Source organism: Myiozetetes cayanensis, unplaced genomic scaffold (assembly GCF_022539395.1).
Source record: "Myiozetetes cayanensis isolate MyiCay16 unplaced genomic scaffold, myiCay2020 scf22, whole genome shotgun sequence".
Taxonomy (NCBI): domain Eukaryota; kingdom Metazoa; phylum Chordata; class Aves; order Passeriformes; family Tyrannidae; genus Myiozetetes; species Myiozetetes cayanensis.
Genome location: NW_026087434.1, coordinates 792,664 through 814,292, shown reverse-complemented (window position 1 = coordinate 814,292; position 21,629 = coordinate 792,664). Strand labels below are relative to the sequence as shown.

At 57.5% G+C, this 21,629-nt stretch overlaps 2 protein-coding genes across 18 annotated transcripts in view; both read right to left on the bottom strand.

Annotated features, from left to right (window-relative positions):
• Nucleotides 1-8,977: 8,977 nt before the first annotated feature.
• Nucleotides 8,978-17,763, bottom strand: ENDOV (endonuclease V). Of its 17 annotated transcripts, none has more exons than XM_050319294.1 (9): nt 17,429-17,570; nt 16,933-17,143; nt 15,659-15,793; nt 15,421-15,460; nt 15,207-15,319; nt 15,029-15,097; nt 14,312-14,481; nt 10,681-10,757; nt 8,978-9,680 (listed from the first exon to the last, which is right to left on the bottom strand). In XM_050319294.1, exons 1-9 carry the CDS (start codon nt 17,567-17,569, stop codon nt 9,638-9,640), a joined length of 999 nt encoding a protein of 332 aa, XP_050175251.1. In that variant the 5' UTR covers nt 17,570; the 3' UTR covers nt 8,978-9,637. The 17 variants fall into 17 exon arrangements, 16 of the variants coding, with proteins under 16 accessions (XP_050175251.1, XP_050175259.1, XP_050175260.1 ...); XM_050319302.1 differs by having other exon boundaries at nt 14,312-14,440; nt 16,972-17,143; XM_050319303.1 differs by having other exon boundaries at nt 8,978-9,677; nt 14,312-14,440; nt 16,972-17,143.
• Nucleotides 17,764-18,170: 407 nt separating this feature from the next.
• The window catches only part of RNF213 (ring finger protein 213), a 46,908-nt gene continuing 43,449 nt past the window's right edge, over nt 18,171-21,629 (bottom strand). The window contains 7 exon segments of the mRNA XM_050319341.1: nt 18,171-18,866; nt 19,168-19,346; nt 19,443-19,532; nt 20,267-20,464; nt 20,764-20,841; nt 20,974-21,175; nt 21,291-21,471. Of these exon segments, the coding sequence (XP_050175298.1) occupies nt 18,713-18,866; nt 19,168-19,346; nt 19,443-19,532; nt 20,267-20,464; nt 20,764-20,841; nt 20,974-21,175; nt 21,291-21,471 (1,082 nt within the window). The 3' untranslated portion in view covers nt 18,171-18,712.

The following is a 21,629-nucleotide window of genomic DNA, read 5'->3' as shown; positions in this document are numbered from 1 at the left end:
GGAAGGCAGCACTTCAGGGGTGAATCTGAGCGAGTGGCTCGGTGTGTGATGGGGCTGGAGGCCACCCGAGTGCCACAGCCATGGGCAGGGCAGTGCAGTGTGCCCGATGCTGTTCCTGGGTGCTACAACTTCCCTGCTGTCCCACACCTGCTGCAGAGCAGCTGTGCGGATAAATCGATTATAGAATCAGAGATCAAGTAGGGAAATCTTTACTTACTCCTTGAGGCCAGCCAAAAACAATCCACCCACACAGACAGCCCCCCTGTAAGTCCCCTATCCCACAGCAGCTGTGAGTGGGAGCCGTGTGGGTTCAGTCCCGTGCTGCTCCTGGGGCACGGGGCAGGACATGGTGACACCAGCACTGCCCCTCCTTCCTTCCTCCACAAGAGCAAGGATGTGGTGACAGCCCCAAGGGTCGCAGCTGGTGAAACCCAGCAGAGCCCTCACTGCTTGTAGTCAGCGAGTCTCAGCTTCCAGGGACTGGTGACAGCCATGGTGAGGGTCACAGGGAGGGTCCTGCGGCCACTTGTGCTGCATCTTCCCAGATAACATCTCCAGCCACTGCAGCCTCTGCCCTCTGTTCCTGACTGGTCCCTGCCACCTCCCACACCTCCAGCAGCCACCCTGAGGTCCCTGTCCTTCACCCAGCCCCTGCCATCCTCCTAAAGCCTCTCCTCCTCTGGAGTGTTTGTTCCTGTGGCCGCTCCAGGTCCTCTCAGGATGCCTCCAGCCATAACCATCAGAATACAAAGAACAGGGTGAGGCAGATGCCTCGAGCCAAACTGCAGGTCTGGGCCCCAGGTGTTTTCTCGCACCACCAGCCAGCCATGAGCAGAATGCCAAGTGCTGGGCACCCTCAGGAGGGGACAGTCAGCACCAGGAATCCTCTGGGGGCAGGGAAAAGGTGACACATCAGAACCGTTCCAGGGCAGTTCACTGAGCCCACGGGGACAGGCTGGGTGTGAGGTGCCACTCGCCCATCACCCCCTCAGGTGGCTGGACAGGAGACAGGTGGCTGCTGAGGAGCTCAGGCCGTGGCTGAGGGGGCAGGACAGGGACAGGGTGGGCAGCAACACGGGCACAGGGGCACGATGCCAGCGGGCACCGAGGGGCAGCGAGGAAAACGGTGCAACCAAGGGCTCCCCCCTCCCCAGTTCATCAGATGCCCCCAAGGTGCAGAAAGGATTTAGGGCAGCATCTTGCCAGCCTTACAAAGGCAGCAGCACTGCAGAGCCCCCGCCAGCCCCCCCAGCACTCCCCCTCCCCAGCCCTCGGAGCAGCCCAGCCCTCTCTGGCGACGCAGACGCCGTCCTTCCCCCCCGCCCCCAAAAACCAGCTGCTCCAAGGACAGGCTGTTGGGTTTTGTGTCACTGGGAACAGCCTACAATCTGCAAGGGGATGCTATTTATACCCAGGGAACGGGTGGCAGCTCCTGCCTCCCGCTCAGCCCCCAGCCCCAGGCAGGGCCCTGGCCTCGGGGTGCTGCTGCCTTCACAGCCACCCCCAGCCATCCCTGTGCCAAGGTGGGACCCCAGTGCCCACCCACTGCTGCAGGAGAGGAAACAATACCCTCAGCCAGAGGCTTGTGCTGCTCTGCAATCTGAACTGCAATTAAAACAATTACACTAACAGGTTTTTTGGTTTTTCTGTGGCATCTGGCAAACGCTGCTGTGGTGGAAGTGGGGCTGTCCTGGGCCCCAGGGCAGCAGCTCAGCCACAGCAGAGCCTGGGGACGCCGTGGGTGATGGCTCAGGGGGCTGGAACTGGAGCAGCAGAGACTTCTGTATCAAGGGGGTAACAAACCTCACAGCTCATCTCAGCCCACACTCCTCACAGCTGTGAGGGCCCCTTGATCTGCCTCTCAGCCCCCCAAAAGCCTGTGGGCATTGAACCCCTCATGAATACAGCTGCTTCGGGACAGGAGAGGAGAGGCTGAGCAGCCCCAGGCCGTCCCTGTCCAGCCCTCCCATCCCAGCTCTGGCCACCACAGCAGCTCCAGACACAGGACCTGCGTGTGCCAGTGCTGTGGCTGCTGCAGCAGTGCCAGCTCCTGCAGGAAGGAGGGAGGATCCTGGGAGAGGTGAGGATCAGCCCTGCCCATCAGTCAGACCCACCATCCTGACACCTCACCCTGCACCAGAACCCGCTGTTCAGGGCTGGGAGCTGTTTGGTGGCCCCAGCTCTCCCTGCTGACAGCCAGCCCGGTGTCCCTGCAGCGCAAGGATCAGGGAGCGTGTTAAATCCAGGAGCTTTTAGAGCAGCGGAGCAGATGGAGATCTTGGGCTGCGTGAGGACAGGCCCCACGACTCCCATCGGGAGATGGCTCAGAGATACCGGCAGGGCGAGGGAGAGTCCTTAAGGGCAGGACACAGCTGGGATTTACAGCTCTGATCCGGCTCCTCGTGGGCGACTCACACGGGTGGGAAACGCCTCGCTGGGCCCTTTGCACCGATCCCATCCTCCGCTCTCCCCCTCAGGGCAGCTCCTCTGGGGGCTCTGAGCGGTGAGAGGAGGTCACGGGGAGATGAAAAATTAAAGCTGCTGTGTGTTACAGTGAAACACCCCTGAAAACCAGAGACAGCATGTCCTGAGACGGCCTCTCCCGCATCCCTGCCTGCACGGGAGCGCCTGGGGCCGCCCGCGAGCGGAGCTGCCTGCGGCACTGGGACCAGAGCGTCCCAGAGCATCATCATCACCACGCAGCGCCCCAGGCGCGCCAGGCACTTCATAAACGCCGCTGGATTCATTAGCAGCGAGTGTGTCACGCCGTGTGCGCGGCCTGCGCGCCGTGCCGGGAGCACATGGCTCCAGGAGACCCGGATTAAATATGGATGAGACGCGCAGAGGCGGGAAGAGCCCCCCCCGGAGCAGCAAGGGGGGCTCAGCTCCCTGCCTGGGCAGGGCTGTGTCGGGGAAACCGCAGAGACGTCAGCACACGGCTACAGAAGTCCCTCTGCCTTCACTACCCAAAAATTGGAGGTGATGGGGGGGGGTGTGCAGGCAGGACATCCTTTCCCTCCCCGATGCAGCAGCATCGTGAGCAGTGATGCCACTGGGAGCTCCACAGCAGCTCCACCCTGCGCGTGGGGGCCCAGGGCTCAGCTGGGCACCACCAGGAGGGTCCTGGCTGTGCAGGGGCTGCCAAGTACCATCCAAGGCTCCCCAGGGACAGGGGATGGGCAGCCAAACACTGCATCTGGGGCACCAGGCAGGGCTGGGGGAAGTCCCGGCTTAGGGAGGGAAGGTGTCGGCCCCCAGTGTGAGAGGGCAGGAGGGGAGCAGGACCCTGGAGCTGCAGGGCACCAGCTGGGGCACAGCAGGCAGCTGGAAACCACCCCAGGCCACGAAGTCAAGGCCCACAGAGCGCTCCGGTCACAGGCGTGAGTCACCGCTGTGACTGCCCCTCAAATGCCACTCAGGAGCCTTCACTGGCACAGCATCCTCTCCTCCATCCCTGTGGCACTGCCCGGGCATCCGGCCAGCACAGCCGGGCAAGGGGCTTCCTCCAGCCCTTCCTGACCCCAGGGGACACAACCAGACCTGGCCAGGGTCACACGGAGCCAGCAATTGCAGAGCAAACTTTGCTTTTCACGCCCTGCAGTCCCCTCCAAGGTGATGCCTCCCCAGCCAGGGCTGATTCCAGACAGCCCCCAGCAGCAGGGAGACCCCATCCCACCCCCAGGGGCAGGGAGCTGCTGGGAACGTGGGCCTGACCCCCCCTTTTTGCCTTCCCAGAATATTTTCACAGCCTTTTCCCGGGCTCCTCCTCCTGCGACTTTCCCAGCTAACGCCACCCTGACAGCTGCTTCCTCCCTCCTTCCCATTCATCCCGGATGGATTATGCAGAGGCTGGGATCTCAGACTCCACCAAGGAGTTCTGGGGGGATGATCCTCCGGCCGGGGATCCCATGAGGGATCCCACTCCCATCCCAGGGGCGCAGAGGGGAATAACAATTTACTTCCCACCAGAGGGTCCTCGACTAAGCCCCGTTCCGCCCTGGGAGAGCCTGTGGAGCAGAAGGAAGACTCTGTCTTCCAAAGCTGATTAAAAATAGATGCAGCATCTTGCTAATTATGCTGATTAATTAGCAGTTGAGGAGCAGGGTGGGCACAGGAGGGGGTACACAAGGGTGGGGGGTAAAAGCAGGGTCAAAGCCCACCCTGTGCTGCCCTGGCCCCCCAAGGTTCCCCGCACCTTCCAGGGCCGGGGGTGCCGGGGCAGCACATCTGGGGGTCCCCACGCCCCCACTTCCCTCCCTGTCAGCAACAGATGCCAAGCTCCACAGCGCTGCTGGAAATCAGGTCAGCAATAGCCTGCAGCAGATTTGAACACTCCTCATCCTGCCGAGGCTCTGGTGCAAGTGGGAGATGCCACAGGGCAGCCCCACACCAGCGGCCGCCCCCGGCCTGGCTGGCAGGGAGGGAAGGAGGGATGGAAAGGTCTGGATCACCCCATAAATCCCCTCCTGCCAGAAGGGATGAGGAGAGAGGCAGAGCTCCATCATGCTGCTGAGTCAGTGGAAGCTGGGCGATGGCAGCAGCCCCCCAAACACCCACACACACCCCTCAGTCCTCTCACCCAGCACCTGATGGGGCGGGGAAAACCCCACGGGGACAAAGCTGTGCTGATTTATTCCCTCTGGAAAGGTGAGCAGGGCCTTGAACGCCCACAGAGCCAGAGTGACAGCACCCACCCCCAGCTCACACCAGCCTTTCCCTTCCAGCCCCTCCAAATCCTCCCCATGCCCAGGGACAGGCAGGGGCTTCATACGCCAGGGTTGGATTTGGGATGGGCTGCTCCACAATTGGCAACGCTTTCTGCTCCCTCCCTGGATCCCATATGTTAATGCCATTAATATTCATGAGCTCTGTGGAAGCATCCGGAGCCGGCAGGGGAGCCCCAGCCCTGGCCCAGCATCGGTGGTCTCGGTGATCAGGGGGCCTGGCTCCTGCCTTGCCCCAGCACCCACCCTGGGGCCACAGCGGTGTCAGGAAGGAGCAATAACCACATCAAATTAATTGGATCCCGGTTTACTGCAAACAAAGAGGAAGTAGGTGACATTTACCTAGCAGAGTAATTGATATCTGAGCAATTTGTTGGAGTAACCTCATTATATGCCAGCTGGATTTCCCAAACCCTCCCAATCCCACTCATTACAAACAAGGTTTGTGTGTTAATCAGAGCCTTTAATCACAGTGCTGCCCATCATCATTCCAGCAAGTTACAAAGCCTCCAGATTTATCACACACCCTGAGCACTCTCCTAAGAATCTACTGGGTGTTTTATTAACAGGCGATGATGCTCCTCGGGAAGATGCCGGACATTTCTCTGTCAAGCGATGGCACAGGAGCAGAGCCAGCCCCTGGCACCACCTCTCCTCCCTTTCCTCCCCGCAGGCAGCTCTCCCTCCCTCCCTGGCCTGGCTGATCAGCTCCTCCTCATCCTCAGTGCACGATCCGGAGCTGTTCCCACACAGAGAAACGGCTCCAGACAAAACAGGGGCCAGGAGGTGCCCCTGGCAGAGCCACCCACGGCAGGTGGGCATGTTCAGCAGGACCCCCCTGGGCACGGGGCTCCTGGTGCTCCCAGAACCCTCCCTGGGTCTCTCTGCCTGGGCAAGGCTTCACCTGTGCCCCCCGAGGCCGCAGCGCTGCCAGCCAGGTCCCCTCCGTGCAGGGGGACACGGTGACCGTGGGTACAGAGGAAAAGCTGCCACAAAGAAGTGGGTCCTTGCTGACCTGTCCGAGAGCTCCCACACCCCTGCCCCCTGCCCTCCCTCCACCCTCAGCAGGGGACACGGCCCCAGCCCCGTCCCCCCAGTAGGAGAGATCTGTGTGCCCCACAGATCTGCCACCTTGCTCAGGCTGAGCCCTGTACAAGCTGCTCCATCACCCTAATGACACAGCTCATAATTATCTCATTTGCTATTAATTTGGTTGTCAAGAGAAATTCCACTCGTTCGCTTTTAATTAATGGGGCCTTAAAATAAAGCCATGGGGCTGGGAGGGCTCTGGTGAGAGGTGTCTGCAGCAGGACCAGAGGACCAACCCAGACCAACAACGGGAAGGGCAGTCGGGTGGAGAACTATTTATAGGACAAAAGGACGGGAAAATCCAAAAAAAGGGACAAAGGGACAAAAAAAACCTGCAAGGGAGCCATGATGCTGCCCCAGCTCCCTCTGCACGCCCGGGCACTGGCCATGGGCACCGGCCATGGCATCCAAGAGGCCTCTGGACCCCCGACAAGGCTCAGCTGCCACAGAGGGAACCAGCATGAAAAATGCCTGTTTGCAGCCAGAGATGGAGGCTCAGAGCTGAGGAACAGCCTCCCTGCTCTGAGAGCCAAGGGGACACAGCTGCCCCAGCCAGCCCAAACACCGAACGCGCTGGGAACGTGGGAAGGGAGGGGGTTCAGCTGCCAGACCATGGCTCGGTGCTGCCAGTCTGCAGCTGGACCAGGGTCTGGGCAATCATGAGAGAAACAGCCCCTCCTAAATCCACCCAACCAATCCAAAGGGGGAGAGGAATGAGAATTGGAGGCGGGGAGGGGGGGAATCCCAGTAAGTCACTTCCCCCATCCTCAGAATGAGTGTCCTGAAATACAAACCCTGAGTCACCAGAGCTCCCTCCGTGCAGTACAAACTGCACAGGCAGCACCTACACTGCCACAGGCTCCAGACACGGAGGTGGGAATTCATCCCACCCAGCCTCAGACACCTGTGACAGAGCTGCTCATCCAGACTCCCTCGAAACTCAGCGAACAGATTTTCATCCTAAAGTATCTTCTCTCCCTTCTCCAGGACCCCAGACACACAGTGCACATGTGGGGATCCTCCTTCCTACCTCTGGCTGTCCACGAAAACCAGAGGAAGCAGATCTGGAGCAGAACAAAGCATTCATCATCTGACTGGGCCAGAGCCATCACAGCCACACCCTGATCCCAGCACTGCTCCAGACCCACACCCTGTTCCCCAGCAGCACCGAGGGGTGACCAAGCCCTAGGACTCCTGCAGAGACTCCTGAACAGTCACAGGTAGAAATAGTGAAGAGGAAAGCCCCCCTGGTGACAACAAAAGGCTTTACAGTCAGTAATAAGTGCTTTCCTCTGGTTCCCAACAATTTAACACCCAGAACAGCCAATTTCCAGCAATCAGAGTTAAATAAAAGGACGAGACCTGTACGAGTTTACTTCGAAGGACACTCAAGCTCCACTCTCTGAGTTTCCATTAAGAGGTTTCATGCATTACAAAGCGATTTTCCCTTCCCAGGGTTATAAGCCAATTAGATAAAGACCAAGTTAATCCCTTATTGTGTCCAAAGAGCCACAAGCAGACACCAAACACAGAGATTAGTCCTTTCCTTTCACCACCCTGGGTTTGGGCAGCTGGGAGAGCATCCCATGGCACAGGCACGCCCCAAACCCAGGGGACCAGAGCCCCAGCTCCAACAGGACTGCACAGGGGCTGCCAGGTGCCACTGACCCAGCAGCACCATCCTCCACCTAAACCCCAGCCAGGTGACTTTAATCCAGAGTCATCCGAGTTTACCTGTACTTGGAATGAGAAGAGTTCAGAGACTCTCGCAGAGGGAAGTCAGGGCAGTGATGCAGAGCCATGTGATTGGGTTTTTGATGCCTGTTTTTTTTTAACTTGAGCTTCTTTCCTCACTCCCTGCTGGGCCAGCCAAGGACAGCTGCATCCCCAGCCCTGGATCCCTCACAGGGTGAGCACATGGACCCCACATGTATAAAAACACCCAGGTCCCAGTGGGAAGAGGGAACTCCCAGCAACAGACCCCAAACAGCCACAGCCTCATATTCCTATTGACAAACTCAGACCAACTCCTTGAGCTTCCACCCAAGTCAGCTTTGGCTGCAGAACCTCCCCCAACCAGCACTCCCCAAATTTCTCATAGCCAAATACCAGCCAGAAACACAAAAAAATCACCAGTAGACCAAGAGATAATAAAAACACAGGCACTCACCCACTCAGCTGCACAACCAGGTCAGGGGGAGCCACAGTCCCATGTGCTGAGGGAACCTCTATTCCAGCAGAGCCCTCCCAGAGCTGCCCCACAGACCCCTGGCACAGCTGAGCCAAACAAGGGGCTTGAGCACAGCTGGGATCGATCTGCAGTGGGAGTGGTGTGAGCCAGAACTGGGACAAGCCTGAGCTGGTCCTGTGGCCCCCAGCACAGGACTGAGCAATTCCAGATGGAGTTCCCTGGTGTTCTGCCCAAGAGAGGTGGGCAACAGCTGTCCCTGCCCACAGTGTGTCACCTGTGCCCAAATCTGTGACAGGCTCTAGGAGGCTGTCCCCATGGCTGGTGAAGTTGCTGTTTTTGTGTGGTTGGAACAAGGAATGGATGAACTGACAGCAGTGCTGTGGCCCCTGGGAAGAGCCAGGACAGGTGCCAGACCAGTTCCTCCCAGCAAGAACTCCCAGGTCGACAGCCCCGCACAGGTGGTTGGGGTGTGGGGTGCCCAGAGCTGTGCACAGCCAGACCTGCCTTGCTAAACCAGACTGAGTGTTCTGCAGGGACACTGGGCCAGCAGCCCCCACACATCCCTGGGATCAAAGGAGCAGCTTCCACTGAGACGGTTTTCCCTTCCCAGTCTCTCCACCCACGTACAAACTCTGCTGTGAAACAGCTCAGAGGCTTCCCAGGAGATGGCGGCTCCTTCGCAGGCCGGGGAGCTGCAGCAGCTGCAGCTTCGGCTTTCAAAACACATCACTGAAGGTTTTTTGGGAAGTGCCCTGCCAGTGCCTGTCCCTCCCTTCACCACTTGCTCAGATGGGCCCCAAAGTTCCCCAGATGGGCCCTGGGGGTGCTGGGTTTTTTGCTTCATCCCTTTTCCAGCCCAGGTTTCAGGAGGAAGTGCAGAAGGAACCAGCCCAGACCCCAACCCAGCAGATAGGCAGAATGGGCTGGATTTTGTCCTCCCCACCCAAAGCAGCTCCAAGATCGAGAAAAGAACAAGAGTTGTACAAGAAATTTATTGAGGTTAAGACAGCCCCGACCTGAGCACCCTTCCCCAGTCCCAGGAAAGCATCCTTCTTCCTCCTTAGCCTGGAATCTTACACAGCCATGTCAAGAACTCCCACAGCTCATGTTCTGCTCCTGCTGCTCTTTGGGAGCAGTCAGGAACCACCTGTCAAACCAGCCAGGACTCCAAGCTTGGGAGGAGAAGCTTTGGCCCTGCAGACTGGATGAGGGTCACGGACTGATTTGGGCACAGAAGCTCCACAAACAGCTGAGCTGGTGCTGGGCCAAGGTCCGGGCACAGGGAGCTTCTTCCAGCCTGGCGCCAGAGTTCCCAGTCCACTCATGGCAAAAACTCCAGCCTGGGATCTGGCCACCCTGACTGATGTATCAGGAAGGACCTCCCTCCCTCCCCATCCCTGATGGGAAATTCTCCTTTCCCCTGAGGAAAAACAAACCCTGAGAAACCACTGTAAGGATTATCCTTGAGCAGCAGCTGCTCTGCCAGTCTGCCAGGACATGCACAGAGGTTGTCACTGTCCCGAGGGACACGGCCTGGCACGGCTCTGCCCCCCAGGATGGCACCAGGCTCCTGCACTCAACAGAACTCAGCCTCGAGGGAGAGGATCAAGTGAAGAGGAGCCCTGCAGGTTCTTCAGGCATCAGAATAATCCTCCAGTTCAGCCTCCTTCTTGCTGCTGGGAAAAAGAACAAGGAAGGGTCACAGACAAATAAAAGTAGAAAGCAACAAGACCAAACAACAGTCACTTGGTGAAGAAGGGCTCAGACACAAGGTGTGAGACACAGGGTCACAAATGGAACGAGTCTGGGGGTTCTGGTGCACAACCTCCAGCCCAGCTGAGCTCCAGCACTGCCCTGGCAGGCAGGGGTTAGAGACGAACTCTGGCACAACCAGGGGACATCCAGCCTGGCACTCACTAGCCAGGCCATGCCCCTCCTCCTGCTCCTGCATGCATGACTTCAAGAATCAAGGAGCTGAGCAGAGCACAGTGAGTTGTACCACCCAGGTGTCCCAAGGAATCTGTAAGAGCTGTCTCACCCAGTGTTCATCCCCCACTGCCACCATCAGCCCCCTTCACTCCTTCTGGTCCCTGAGGACTCTTGGAGCCCTGACACACCCGGCTCAGCCCTGAGCAGCTCCTGGGGCAGGGCCATCAACAACCTGTCCAGCCTGGTCCTGCTGAGGGTCTGAGGGAACCCAACCACACTCCTGTGAACTTTGCTGAAGAGGCAGGATAGCCACAACTCCAGGAGCTCCTGCACCTCCAAGGGTTTGCCACAGGTTTACACCAATAAACTGAGCACCCACTGGCCCATGTTATGCAAGAGTGAAGGAGTGTGACCCTCCCCCAAGATCCAGGGGCCAAAACCAGTTCCCTGCAGGTATTTCTGTCCAGCCTCATGTCACACCTGTAGGCGTTAGTGCTCTGCTTATCACCGGTGCCAAAAAAAGACCAAATCCCCACTGACCTTGCCCAGCTCAGGACACGGCGCTGGGAGGGAGGAACGTGTGAAGCAGCACGGCCACACTGACCAGAAATCACCCTTTCTGGAGGCAGCACATGGCACTTGAGCTCACCTTGTTACCCCCCCTGGCCCTTTAATGCCATTACTGCAGCTCATTCCAGGAGCAGATCCCCTTTGGAGAGGCACCTGCTGGGCTGCCCACACACCCACCTCTCTGGGCCGGCAGGTCTGACCTCCAGGGGTGGGCACAGCTGCTTCCGAATGTACTCCCTCGACCTGATGTCAGCCTGGAATTGAGGAGGAGAACGGGTGGGAATGGCCTGACCAGCCTGGCTGGTGCCTCCCCCTGTCACCCCAGCGTGCCCAGGAACACTCATGGTTGTGTTCCAGCGAGGCAGGACAGCCTGGGGCAAGGAGAGCACCGACACATCCCCAGAGCTGTAAGAAAGTGCTGCTTGGCACTCACTGGGTGCTCTTGTGCCCCTGAGGTGGTGCTGCTCAGCCCCCCTGGCGCTGCACCACACCAGCAGGACTCTCCAATGCCATCACAAGCACGCCCCAGGCTCTTGGACAACTTTGAGAACCGGCAGGTGATTTTTACAGTCCCTCAAGGATTTTTTTCTTTTTCAGAAACTTCTTTCCCAAACACAGTGTGACATTCCAGAGCAGCTGCCGTGCCCCACCTTAAAGGCAGAGTGCCTCTCCCCACTTAAAAAGCAGGATGTGACCTTCCCAGCTGGAAAAGCTTCACAGCATAGAGATAATGCTCAGAAAGTGGGTTAACACATCCCTGGTGGCTGTCCTTGAAGCATTTGCTGCTCTCACCACTGTGCTGCCCCTGAGGAGCCTCTCTTGCACTCCAAGCAGCCCCCACACCCCTCACCCCCAGAGCCCTCAGTGGAGGCTGTTCCTGCTGCTGCTGGAACCTGCTCCACAACTGCAGAGCCATCCTGCCAGCTGAGAATGAGTTACGTAAAGGGTGGTTTGTTTGGGAGATTTTTTTTTTTTCCCTTCTCTCTATAATTGGACAGTTTCATAACTGAACTGACAAATAACTTTGATCACTCTTCAGGATAAGCGATTACGTGATGTATTTTATAACCAGGGAAGGAGGCTGCTCGATACTCCCTACGGGGACACCAAGGAGCAGGAGGCACAGCTACCAACTATTTTTCTAGGGAAGAAAAACCCCAGCCACGTTCTGCTGAGAACATCAGCTGATGCTTGATTAGGTGGCAGTTCCCAGCCAGTGCTCACTCCTAGTGCAGTGCCGGAGTCAGCTCATCCCGGTGATTAACCACAGGGCTAATCAATAAGATGGATCACTGTCCTGTAATAATCCTCACAGATTTGGGCTATTTTCAGAGGGGACAATGCTGGCTTTGGAATTGCTGCTTTGCCTGTTTTCTGAGGGGCAATGGTGATCCCTGTGCACACAGCAAGATCGCAGGGGGTACACCCGAAGGGAGTTGGAGCCTCAGGATGCCAGAGACTGACATCCCGTCTCAGAGCAGGGGGCTGATGGCTCGTCTCTCACTTCTCCCGAGGGCACAGGTTTGATATTTCACAGGAAGTGACCTGCAGGCCTCCTTCTGTCTTTCCTGGTGGGCTGAAGCAACACCAGGCTGTCCCATCAGCCCCTTCCTGAGCCAGCAGGAACCAGCTGGGCACGAGGCCAGCAGGAGCTGAAGGATCACCAAGTGAGCGGCTGCTTGGTGAGCAGCCAACCAGGAACCTGAACCAGTGAGAGCAGAGCAGGGTCCCAGTGCAGTCCCTGTCAGCTGGAGAGTGGGAACAGCTTCTGTCTCCCTGCTGTGCACAGGGATCCCAGCACTCCAGTCCCAGAGTGAGGGGGAGCACTGGAGAAGGGTTCTGGCCTCAGCCAGGAGGAGGCAAGGGCAGTTCTCTCAGCAGGGCCTGGTATCGTTCAGGGCCACTCAGACTGAGTGTTGTGCTTACTTTTGTGGGATGACAGCTCCTGCCTACCCCAGTTCCTGCCTGGGAGCTCTGAATGACCTGTGCAGCTCTGTGCAGAACCTCACAAGCTGGCTGGGCAGAGATCACCCCATGCAAGCACATTTCTCCCAGATGGGCCTGGCGCTGGCACGTGGAGTAAGGACTAAGTGGGATGTAAATACTGATTGTAGGTGACAATGAATTCCCTCTGGTTCCTCTGAGAGATCACTTTGCTCACCTGCAGCACAGCCAGTTCCTTGGCAGCACAACCACACTGTGGGCTGAATGCAAATAGAGCCGTTCTGATTCCTGCCTGGATAGTGCTGCATTCCCGGGAAGCACCACACCCCCTACGTGGACTGGCCAGCCTGCCTCTGGGAAAGCAGATCTGAGTTCCCACAGCAGCTGCACAGCACTGCCCTCACACAAACCACAACCACAGCCTCAGGAGGTGTGGGCAGCTGAGCTCTCAGAGAGCATTTCACTCCCAGGGCTGCCAGAACTTACAAACCAGGAGCTGATGAACTTTCACAACACTGGGAAAGCCGGGAGCACATCACCCATCAGGTCTGCAAGCTTGTTCTGGCAAAGTCAGCCAACCACGGCAGGATTCTCTGCAGCCTTCTACTTCCTAACTCCAGCTTCAGGTGCTCAAGAGGCCTCCAGGTCTGCCCTGTGCCAAGACCTGTGACAGTCACCACACAGAGGAACTGCAGAGTCCCATGGAAAGGTTTAAGTGTCCTTATCTCCTGCCATCCCTCTACAGTAAACACACCCCCTTTGGATTTTTCATCTCTCTGTAGGAAAAGTGACAATAACTCACTCCATCACTCTAAGAAAAAGGTCACAGAGAACTGGAAGATTCTCCCAACATTAGCAAATCCTAGAGAGAGCTGGAAGCGAAATGAGGGTGATGAAAAGCTCCAAGACACCTTTTTGTTTCCGAAGGGAGTGCTTTTCCCTTCCCTTTGAAGATGCCGAGCTGCAGAGCTGGCTCGGAGCTCTGCAGAGGCATCTGTCCCTGGCTGGAGATTACATAAGGAGCTCCATCAGCCTCCTCCTGTCTGGCAGGTACTGGGGATGAGATTAGAAACCCTGGCTCTGCTACGCACACCTCAAGGCTTGCTTTGCTCCAAGGTGTAAGACTTTCCTCTGGTTTATAAGTAGAGACCCGGTGTTCAGAGAACACTGCAGGGCCCTCAGCAGGGTCACCCCAGCGCTGCTCTGGGGGGCCACACCCCCAACACCCAACCAGCACAGCACACCAGCGATGCCAACGGGCTGTCCCAGGGCAGCATTAGGAACAGGGACACCTGAGCAGGCCCTGCTCCCTGGGCACTTGTGGATTTGGGCTACGGAGCCACCGACAGCAGTGACCCCAAGAGAAGGGAAGCACTTGCCAGGCCAGAAGTCCCGGAGTCTTTATGCTTCTCCAGAGCCTTTCCTGAAGCTCTGCTGCAATTTAATCAGCCAAGGCTGAGCCCTGGTGGCAGCTGTGGCTCAGTGACAGTGATCCAGTGCTGTCCCCTGCTGGCTGGGCCCGTGGCTCCGTCCAGAGTGCGGCAGCGGGGAAAAGCCCAGAGGAGCAGCACTGCGGGCTGTGCTGGGCTCTAAGTGCCCAGGAAAGCTGCATTCCCAGCTCCTGTGGATTAACATCAGCATCACAGGAGCTGGCTGCAGAGAGGAACCAGGAAATCAGTCAGGCTGGGAGGGCTGCCGGGCACTGTGTCAGGAGAACAAGCACGGCCACGGGAACACCAGCACGGGCTGGGAGAACAGCCCAGCAGAGGGGTGCCAGCAGCAGAGGAGGCTCTGCAGCACACCCCAGGCTTGGCAAACACCCCCCCACACTGCCCTGCCTCCCCCCCAGCCCCTGCTGCCGTACCTGCCGGATGGGCTCCGGGACGCGGTACCTGCAGCAGGACCCCACGAGGCGCACGGCCGTGTCCAGGCTCACCCTGTGCCCCACCGACACGTACAGGGGCTTGGAGCTGTTGTGGTAGCTCCGCAGCGCCTGGGCATTCAGAAACGAGACATCAGGCACCCAACAGGCTCCTTTAAAACACACAGAGGGGCAGGTGAACCACGAGCCAGGCAGTTGCTCTCAGAGGGTGGGGTGGTGCCTCTGTGTCTGCAATTCCCAGCCTTCCTGAAGCTCTTCTCCATCCCTGTGTCTCCTCACAGGGACTGTTTGTCCCTCTGGACCCCCGTGGCCCTTCCCCAAACGCCTCACGCTCCTCTGGGATGCAGGGACACGTGCCAGTGCAGACTGACACCAGACACAGGAAGTCTCTTACATCTGCCTGTTCCTGTTCTCCTCTGAGTCAGATGCTCCCATATTGCATCCTGGTGAACTGCCAGGGAATTGGCACCTCTCCCTGACTGGGGTTCACACACCGGGGTGCCAGAGCACCTCAGGTGCCACAGCCACAGCCACAGCCGTGATTGTACCCAACACCGGAACTGGCAACTCTCTACGAACATCTGAGCTCTCAGGAAGGGGCTCTTACTGGTCCCTGTTCACACCTGCCTTCCTGAACTGGGATCACTGAGATAGCCCCACTGTGGAAACAACATCCTCATGGCCCAGTGACATGCTTACCATGCCCAGGACTCTCCCTGAAGTGCCTGTCAGTGGGAATGTATCTCCTGACCTCTGCAGGGAACGGATCTAGGGGTAAACACACACCAGGTCAGGTTGTTAGGAGGTACTTGTATGTGGCTGTGACAATTCCCTTGGGATATTAAAAAGCAGAAACACATTCCCAGCCTGGTCTAACCTGCTCCCTGTGCAGCTCGTCCCTGACCAAGCCATCCACCTGCAGGAGGTTCTTGGCCACTCCAACGCACGGCAGATCCGTCAGGACTCCGAGGTGACAGGCCACACCAAATCCTGCCAACAACGAGCCACTGTACCTACAGGACACCGGGGAACTGGAATCCCAACCAGCAGCACAGGGACCAGGACAGCAGGACCATCCAGGAACAGCCTACCTCTGTGATGGAGCACCCCATTCCCATCTACCAGAAGCACCTGAAAAAGCCAAAGCAGAAATGTTACTTCCTGAGCACTCCAAGGAGCAATCAGTGACTGGCTCCCTAAGGAAGGGACAGTGGACGCTCCAACACACCCGTGGAGAGCATCCAGTGCAGTCTCCAGAGGCAGAACACCTTCCAGCAGGACTCTGTGCCCACAGGACACCTCAGCCTGGGACAAGGAAACACGGCACACCTGAGGTCTGAGCCTGGGCTGCTCCTGCTGAAGTCTCTGAACAGCTTCCACCAGGAAAGGGACCTCTCGGAAGGCCAGGAATCCGGCCACGTAGGGGGCAGTGAGGGTCACCATCCGGCAATCCTCGTACAGCACCTGGAGCAGGAGCAGACAGCGACCCTGGGGACGCCTGATGAGTGCCAGAGGCTCCTCCTCTGGCTCACGTCCCCTCCTCAGATCCCTGCTGCTGGATCTCTCCGCAGAGCCAAGGGCTCAGGGCTGTACCACTGTGTCACTGGGAAGGGACTGATGGCAGGAGAGGGCTGGACACACCATGCTCTGACTGAGAGAGCCCTTGAACACAACCAGGGCAGCTCCTGAGAGACAGAGGGAACCTCACCCTGCCAGGGCAGCGCCAAAGGGGCCTGGGCAGGGACAGGACAAAACAAACCCTGTAAGGCAGGACAAAAAAGTGATCTGCAGGGCGAGGCAGGAATCGCAGCAGGACCTGAAATTCAGTTCATAAAAATCCCAGCAGCCACATCAAACTTTATTTCTCTGCTTGTTAGGGCTTTTATAGTTAAAGATAATTTTTACATAAGCTGGGAAAGAGACCAAAAAACTTTATTAGTTCAAATAAAATGACTGTGTGATGTAGGAACCATGGTGAATTTGGAAAGGCTTTTCTAAGTCCCATCCCATGTTATCAGCTGATTCCCAGAAGGAACTCACACATGAGGCTCTGCACTGGAGTGCTACAAACACTTCCCTCTGTGCACAGGCACTGAGGGACATCAGCCCCTTTTGGCTCATTTGGGAAGGGGCTGACACTGATTATGTCCAACACACCCCCAAAGCAGTTGGTGTGTTGTATTTGACCAGGGGCTGCATCTCATCACAGCTTTTGGGAGGTACCAGCCCTCCTGAACAGACACTAAACCTGTCTCTGGACACCTTGTGAGTTATGAGCCATCCTACAAACCTCTTGTGATCAGGAGCTGTTTGCAGCACATCTTCCTAGTTCCACCCCCAGCCATGGGCAGGGACACCTTCCACCAGCCCAGGGTGCTCCAACCTGGCCTTGGACACTCCCAGGGATCCAGGGGCAGCCACAGCTTCTCTGGGCAACCTGTGCCAGGGCCTGCCCACCCTCCCAGGGAGGAATTCCTTCCCAATATCCCTGCCCTCCTTCAGCTCAAGGCTGTCACAGGGGGTACCTGAGCGATGCCCTGCGGGGAATGGCCTTTGTGAAAGCTTGCTATAAACTCCTAAAAACCCCTCGTGTCCTGGCACACCTGGACAGAGCCCCGGAGTGAGGGGTTCACCCGGGTTACCTCGAGGGCCGGGTAGCTGAGCACGACCAGGGAGGCGCAGGCTCTGGTGTCGTCTCCTTTGATGTAGGATAAGTCCACACCTCCCACTCTCTCCAGCCCGGCGAAATTCGGGTCTTTCTGCCACGGCTCGGTGTCCTGCTCCACCACGCCGGCCTTCAGCCGGGCCTGCTCCCTGCAGGGACCCCCGGGGGTGGCACTGACAGGGGGTCCCTTCCCCGGGACTCCCCATCCCCGCCAGCGGTGCCTCGGGGCTCTCCCCGGGGGTGGCCGTGCCCCGTTCCCCGGTGCAGCCCGTTCCCGCCGTGCCCCCGTTCCCCGGTGCAGCCCGTTCCCGCCGTGCCCCCTGTCCCCGGTACCGTTCCCCGTTCCAGCCCGTTCCCGCCGTGCCCCGTCCCCGGTGCAGCCCCGGCCCCGCCGTGCCCCGTTCCCCGTTCCCGCCGTGCCCGTTCCCCGGTACCGTTCCCAGCGGCTCCGCTCTGCCGGGCCGGCCATGGCGGGCGCGGGGCCCCCGTCCCTCCCCGCCGTGTCCCCCGGAACGCGGGGCCGAGCGCGGCCGTTCCGGGCGCGGCGCAGCCTCGGCCCGGGATGCTGGAGCCATGGAGTGCTCCGGGGCGGGAGGGAACTCACAGCTCATCCAGCGCCCCCCTGCCAGGGGCAGGGACACCTCCCACCAGCCCAGGCTGCTCCAGGCACCGTCCAGCCTGACCTTGGACACTCCCAGGGATGGGGCAGACACAGCAACCTGTGCCAGGGCCTGCCCCCCTCACAGCCAAGGATTCCTTCCCAATATAGCCCGTCTAACCCTGCCCTCTGCCGCTTTGAAGCCCTTCCCCCTTGTCCTGGCACTCCAGGCCCTTGTCAATAGTCTCTCCATCTTTTCTTGTAGTCTCCCTTCAGGTCCTGGAAGGCCACAGTCAGGTCACCCCAAAGCTTCTCTTCTCCAGGCTGCACAATCCCAACTCTCTCCCCTTTCCTCCCAGCAGAGCTGCTCCATCCTCTGATCCTCTTGGTGCCTCCTCTGGACTCTGCAGCAGCTCCAGGTCCCTCCTGTGCTGTTCCCAGGGCTGGGGCAGCTCTGCTGGGGGGTCTCAGCTGAGGGGGCTCTGCCCATGCTGGGGATGAGCCCCAGGGAGCTGATGGTCCACTTGTGGCACTCCCCATCCCTGCGGACCGCAGGGCCAAATGAGAGAGGGAAGGAGCCAAAGAAGGAACTAAACAAGCTTTATTGGGGAAGAGCAGGGGGGCCCAGCCCCGGGACAAGGCAGCAGCAGGCACAGGGCCACCGGGTTAAGGCAGTGAAGGAGCCCCTTCCTTCCTGGTTCCATTTCTCCTTCATGGTCCAGCCCCACCCTGGCGCAGTGAGAAGGTGCTGGCAGCAGATACCGGGGCAGGAAGGGGGAACTGGAAGAAGGAGCCAATTCTACATCCTGCTGACACCTCAGTGTCAGAAGAAATGCAGATGGAAAAAATAAATCCCTTTTCCCAGCACCAGGGCACAGTGGTTTGTAAAAAAATACTTCATCTTCCTGAGGTGACTTTAGGGTTGTCCACGACACACACAGCTGCTGGTCCTGTTCCATCCTCCTGCTGCACGGAAGCAGCTCCACAGCACGTGTTTTTAGTAAAAAACAACAACCCCAAACCCAAAAAGCAATCAACAAACCCAAAACAAACCCCCCACCATTCCCAAATGACCACCCCTGGGTGCTGTGGCACCGACACTCCTGGCAGGGACCTGTTCCTAACTTTCCCTGCGCTCTCGTTTGAAACGAGCAGCTGCTTTCCAGGTAGCAATTGCATGAGAGAGAAGAATCTCATCTGGGAATGTCTCTTGCAGCTCTGTAGCTAATTCAGAGTCTTTGGCATCAAGGTAAGGCAGGAGCGATTCCTTCAAGCTGGAAAACAGAGCAGAACAGTTCTATTAATAGCTAGAGCAAACCACAAGTGCCATGTAATATTGGTGTATTCCCACCACCCAAAATACTAAATATGCACAGTTTAACAGGAAAGGAAGTCACATATGCCCAGAATGGGCAGTGTATCTCAGGACTAAGCTGGATATTTCTGGTGTTGCTGGTTGTCTGTGTCCCCACAGGACAGGCATTTGCCAAGGGAACTGTTCCCATTGTGTGCATTCTCAGAGGCAGAGAAGCTTCAGTTAATAACTGTGCTGGGTTGGGGCTGTGTAACTCCTACCTCCACCTGGGTCTGAATTCATCCACAGCTTGGGCACGTCTCAGCTTCAGGACAATCATTTCATGGAGCTCCTGCAGGAAGGTTTCCAGCCTCGAGTGGACGAGGAAGGTGTGGAGGAGCTTGGCAATCTCTGGACTGAGCTCAGCTTTGTAGTCTCGACTGACATCTGCAAAAGGATCCTAAAAACACAGCGGGGAAAAAAGACAACCAGACATTTGAGCAGGTTCCTTGAGAGCAGAGGAAGAGCTGGTCAGACAGTTCTGGGGGTGCCATACCCTTCTGAGGCGCAGCAGCTGCTCTGATTTGCGGGTGGAGAGGAGCTGCCACAGGGCTATGCTGTGCTTGAGGTGGCATCGTCTGAGGGCCTGCAACAAAAACACGTACATGGATGTAAGAGGTGTCTTTGGGAGCCTGTCCCCAGCCTGCTCTGCACAGGCAGGTCACAGCTCAGCAGGGAGTTCATCCAGCCCTTTTATAGCCTGCCTGCAACAAGCCCCTCTCTCCCCCCTCCCCATTTTGCCTTCAATAATCCATCTGTGTGGTACCATGAAAGGGAGTGGGAAAGTGCTAGGGCTTTGTCACATGTCCTGGTCACAACCCAGTGCCTTTGCCCTACCAGTGAAGGGCCTCTCTTCACACATCATCAGGAGGTAAAACCTTTCACATCATCTGTTTAGAGAGGTGAAGGAATGGTTTCAGTCCTGCTCAGCACCAGGCCAGTGTCACCAGGACATGACTCAGATCTGAAGTTCTCCCTTTGCTCAGTTTTAGCATTGCACTAATTCTGCTGACACTCCATTGATACTTCTCCTTCCTTGCTGTCAGAGCCTGGATCTGCAGAGGAGCCCGACCTTCTGCACCTCCTGCACCTGACCTTTCTGGAGGGTTGCACGAGCCTGCTGAGCATCATAAGCTGTCAGGTCCTCCCACCTTGCAAACACTGGTTGCAGAGGGAGTGAAAATTGCTTCCCCCTCACTGTTGAATACAGTGGGGAGGGAATTCGATCACCCTTTCAAGCTAAACTTTTGCTGGCTGGCTTTAGCCTAAACCAGTGCAATTCTACCCTGTAAGAATCAGAGCTTTGCCCTCAGGACTCACCTGCAGAATGTGAGGGTTTGTCTGGTCCCCCATCTGCAGAACTTGTTCAATGTAGTCAGTCAGCAGCATCTCAGCGTTCTCCCCAGCCATGGCCAGGAAGCCCAGGGTGATTTCAGTGAGGGACAGAGCATCACAGACATCACTGTAGGACTGCAGCTCCCCACTGATCACGTTCATCGCAGAACTGGGCAGAGCACTCTGAAAACCATGAAGTCAGAGCTAATATTAGTTTAGAGCCATTCCTTACTGCTGCTCAAGGTGCTAAACTCATGGAAGAGGACAGAGCCCCAGGTGTAGGAAACTGAAATGCTGAACTGTCTCCCTTTCCTTTGTAAACCCAGACTGACAACAGAAGTCCAGACCGTACATATTCAAGGCATGCTGAGAGATCAGTGGACAAGCCTTCAGATGGACAAGGCAAGGGACAGAAAATCCAAGAGTTCTTGGGAAGTCAGGGGTCTCATGTTTGCCCTGTTTCCCCCAGTGCAGAAACCCACCTGCTCCAGCTTATTCCTGACATCATCAAACAGCTGCTCATAGTTCCGATCGTGTCTGCACACGAGGGTAGGGATTCCCTGTCAGAGGAGAGAAACCCAGGGATGTGAAGCTCTGGAGACACCGCTCACCCTGCACAGTGAGTGCCTGGCAGCAGCACCCGCTGCAGGGCTCCCACACAGCCAGGCAGCACAGCCCCTGCCCCGTCCCACCGTCAGCGTGATGAGCGGCTTCCCCTGCAGGAACTTGCTGATGACTTGCTGCTGGATCTTCTCCAGGTCAAAGTCCTGCAACGTCTCCCCTCCCTTCTCCATGCTGTACTGGCAGTTGGACAGGATCAGAGGAATCAGGTCTCTCTCAACCTCGTAACTGATCACGTGCAGGTCAGCCACTTCCAAGGGGCTGATCAGGTACCTGCAGGAGAGCAGACGGTCTCCATTCAGAGCGAGAAGCCTTTCTGCAGCAGGGGAAGCTGCGTGTGTGGGAGCAGGAAATAAAACAGAGCCCAAAAAATGGAACAGCAAGGCACCTGTCATCTTCCTTGATGTGTTTGTTCACTGAGTGGATGAAGTCGTTGTGCAGACTGATGAGGTAACTGGCCAGGGCGGTGGAGCGCAGGCCCAGCCCCTGCCGCCGGGGCAGAAGGACCTCGAGCTTGCTGTCCAAGGTCAGGTCAGCATCACAGTAGCCTTTAGGGAGCTTAATTTCCCCTGAAATAAAGAAGAGACTGTTTGAGGTGGCCCAGAGGCAGCCCAGGCTGAGCAAGCCTCTCCTGACCCAGGGCAGAAAAACATAAGGCCTGAGAAAAGCCCTGCTCTCTGCATTAGGGATCAGCACTAAAGCACACAAGTCCAGGTGAGAACACTAC